The 3,323-nt window shown below is 34.3% G+C and overlaps 1 protein-coding gene across 1 annotated transcript; it reads right to left on the bottom strand.

The window, feature by feature from the left end:
* Positions 1-2,028: 2,028 nt before the first annotated feature.
* On the bottom strand, positions 2,029-3,323 carry LOC145581610 (uncharacterized). Its single transcript, XM_081638623.1, has one exon. It carries the CDS (start codon positions 3,175-3,177, stop codon positions 2,335-2,337), a length of 843 nt encoding a protein of 280 aa, XP_081494749.1. The 5' UTR covers positions 3,178-3,323; the 3' UTR covers positions 2,029-2,334.

The following is a 3,323-nucleotide window of genomic DNA, read 5'->3' as shown; positions in this document are numbered from 1 at the left end:
TGATAATCACCTCTATCAATTGTGGACTTGTGGGCCTTGTCGAACCATTTGTGTGTCATGCACATCTCCATTGGGTCTGGCTTAGCTCAACACACAACTGAGCCCACCTTGTTACATGTGTCATGTCAATATATTCAAATAGCAGCCCAATCATTACCAATCCCATGTGCTATTATGTTGTGTCGTGTTTGTGTGTCAAAGCCAAAATTTAACCTACTGTATCATATATTGTTGTGTCAAATCTTGTCGTGCTTGTCCTGCTTCTTCAAAGGAAAAAAATGTCCTTGGCTCATGACCCAATACAATACAGTAGTGTGTTGTATCGTGTTGTGTTACAATTAGCTCAATCTCGTGTCATCTTCAAGTAAATCCCTGTTATGGACATCTTGAGGGTGAGGATCTCTCATCCCAAAACTTTTACAGAGCTAGCACGTCAATTTGAACCAAGTTTCCTCGTAGAACTAGAAGAGTGGTTTTGAAATCTTGGGGTGAAATAAGGGAATGTTTGAGGGTATTATGAAAAAGATTATCAAATAAATAACCAAAATCTTTCCATATTTGAAGTATGCTAAAGAAGTTGGTCACTCCCAGAAATTTTAGGTAGAAGGGCCGTAGTTTTCTTACCTTAACTCAAATCTTCCAAAATTTTGAGAAACAAGATGAAGCAAGTCAAAATTTCCAAAACAAAGATATGTTACTGGTTACCTCAAGATTGAAAGGTCATTTTCTTAGCATTAGTCTAACACTAGGTTGGTGGTTATGTGTTTGACACATTAACACATATTAATTTAATACAGCAGATAAATGAATAATAACAACATTAATAAGTCTAGATTTTATGACAAAAGTACACTATTTTTACAATATTTGATTCTATTTATGTTCAGAGTTACTACTTTTTTTCAGCTTTTGCAATATACGTCTAAATCCAAACTCCACCGATTAAATTAACAGTAATCCTTGTCTTATGTAATGCCTTTTCAATAATACACACCTAACTAAAGATTAGTGATCAAATTAATACAACTCCACAGTACTAGTGTCGTACCACTCCAATATATAATACGGAGCAACAAGTCAAAAAGACATTTTATAATTCTCATAAATGACTTCCACCACATCATAACAAAGAGAAGACGAATCAAAAGGAAATTGCATGGGAATTCGCATTTCTCCTTTCTTTGTTTTCGAGTATTTTTTGGCACTCGAGAAAAAATAAGCTTAAAAATATGATTAATTTTTTTTGATAATATAAAAAAAATTAGGCGGGAATTTAATAAAGGTTACTACCATAAAACTACTAGTGAAAGCGTGACACATTTTTTGGGGTTTCGTAATACGGTCAGCTACTCCTACTATATTATCTACAATTTCTGACCTCTACCCTCTTTTTTTTCACTGGTCTTTTTCACAAAGGACCTGTTTTTTTTTACCTAATTTACAAAATGACCCATCTCCTAACCCCCAAAAATAATTTTTAAAAAATGTTTTTTTTTTTTTTAATAAATGGAATAAAATGTTATTAAAAAAAATGAAACAAAAGATAACAAGATTCCAAGAGGGAAAAAATCAAGGATTTAACTTGACGATCAAAATGAATTTTTATTGTATTTTCTTCTCATTACTTCCAAATTTCCCACTAAAATCAAGGAAGATAAACAAAGAAAAAAATAATTCATATTCATCTTTTTTGGAAAATGGCCAGTAATCCACAATTTTTGTCAATTACAGAGTAATAAAAGACAGTAATTATTTTACAAATGGTAAGTAATGGTAAATAGTGATGAATAAGAAATTTGATTACGGCTTTACTATCCTAACACTAAACTAGCCAGAATCTAGTGTAAATTCAAAATGCCTGGCATAAATTTAGTCCCAAGTTTTTTTCAAAAAAGGTAAGAAAGACATCTCATTTACTAGCTAAACATCACATTGGACATTGGTTAATTTCATCTCAATTCTTACCTAATCATCAACTCAATGACACATACAACTCCAACTTCTCAAAAATTCATATTAATTGAATAATTCACAAGAAATTTAGAAATACTTACCAACAAAAATGACTAATTTTACTACTATTCAAATGCATATAAAGTATACATCCGACCATTTTAACTACCAACATTTGATTGACATTAACAGCTACTATTTCATATATCACCCCAATAACAACACTTTAATCACTTCCCTAATAACCCTTCTCTTAAAGATTAAGAAAATTAATTCAAACGAAAAAAAAAATAAAGAGGTTGAAGGAATAATTTTGACTAAGCTTTTTCATTTTTCATTTTTTAAAATTTTTAATACTTTGTATTTTTCTTTTTCCTTTTATCACACATTCGGACCCCAAAGATTCTTCCAAAAACGAGAATGAAATAACCCAATGACGTCCGGAAGTACCTTCCTCGCCAACCCTTTGTGCTGCTGCTGCTCTTGTTGCTGCAACTCTTTCTGGGCCCCACTTTCTTCACCGGGAACTGGATGTTCCTCATTTTCTCTCTCCTCCACGTCAGCACTCACCAGAATCTCCGGCGACCGAACTTCTTCTTTCACTTCATTTATACTACTTTCTTCTTCATCGTCAACAACTGGAGGAGGAATCTCCGGCGTTAGAGAAGTAGATGACCCACAAGATTCTCTCTCCTCCACGTCAGCACTCACCGTTTTCTCCTTCTTTCTACTTCCACTTCTTCCATTGTTGTTGTCTTTCTTCTTCTTTGACGACGTCGTTTTCGTCTTCTCCGTTGAGGAAAGGTGCTCTTCGAAGGCTTCAATGGCTTGATGAATAAGCTCACTATGAGGGGAAGAATCCCAGCGATTCCAAAAATGGGAGAAACAATCAAAACAACAGCAATCAAAGCAAGGAGATGAATGAGTTGTAGTTGTGGGTATTATTGTAGAAAATGATTTTTTGTTGGATTTTTTCTTGCTTTTTTGGTCAAAATTTGAGGAAGAACAGTAGTTAAGAGTAGAAGATTTGAGGGAATGAGTAATCATGTAAGCGAGAGCTTCGCGGTCTTGAAGAGAGAGAATGGAGATAAGAGTAAGAATCGCAGTTGGAAGGAGATGATTGAGTGAAGAAATTGGGTCATCGACATTGATAGTTGCAGAAGAAGAGGAAGAAGAAGGAGAAGGGTGAACTTTGCCTTTGTTTTTGCTTTTGTTGAGCTTCATGGTTAGTATTAATGGTGGTAAATTGATGGTGGGTTTTTGTGGGTTAACTTTTGAGTTTTGAGGAGAGAGAAAATGAAAGAAAGAGAGAGAGAGAAAGAAGAGCAAGATTGAAGGAATGGGATAGGAGGGGGGCTAAGGACAAAGAG

Source organism: Chenopodium album, chromosome 15, assembly GCF_948465745.1.
Source record: "Chenopodium album chromosome 15, dcCheAlbu1.1, whole genome shotgun sequence".
In the NCBI taxonomy this organism is placed as follows: domain Eukaryota; kingdom Viridiplantae; phylum Streptophyta; class Magnoliopsida; order Caryophyllales; family Amaranthaceae; genus Chenopodium; species Chenopodium album.
The sequence above is the reverse complement of the archived record's forward strand: the minus strand, read 5'-3'. Positions and strand labels throughout refer to the sequence as shown.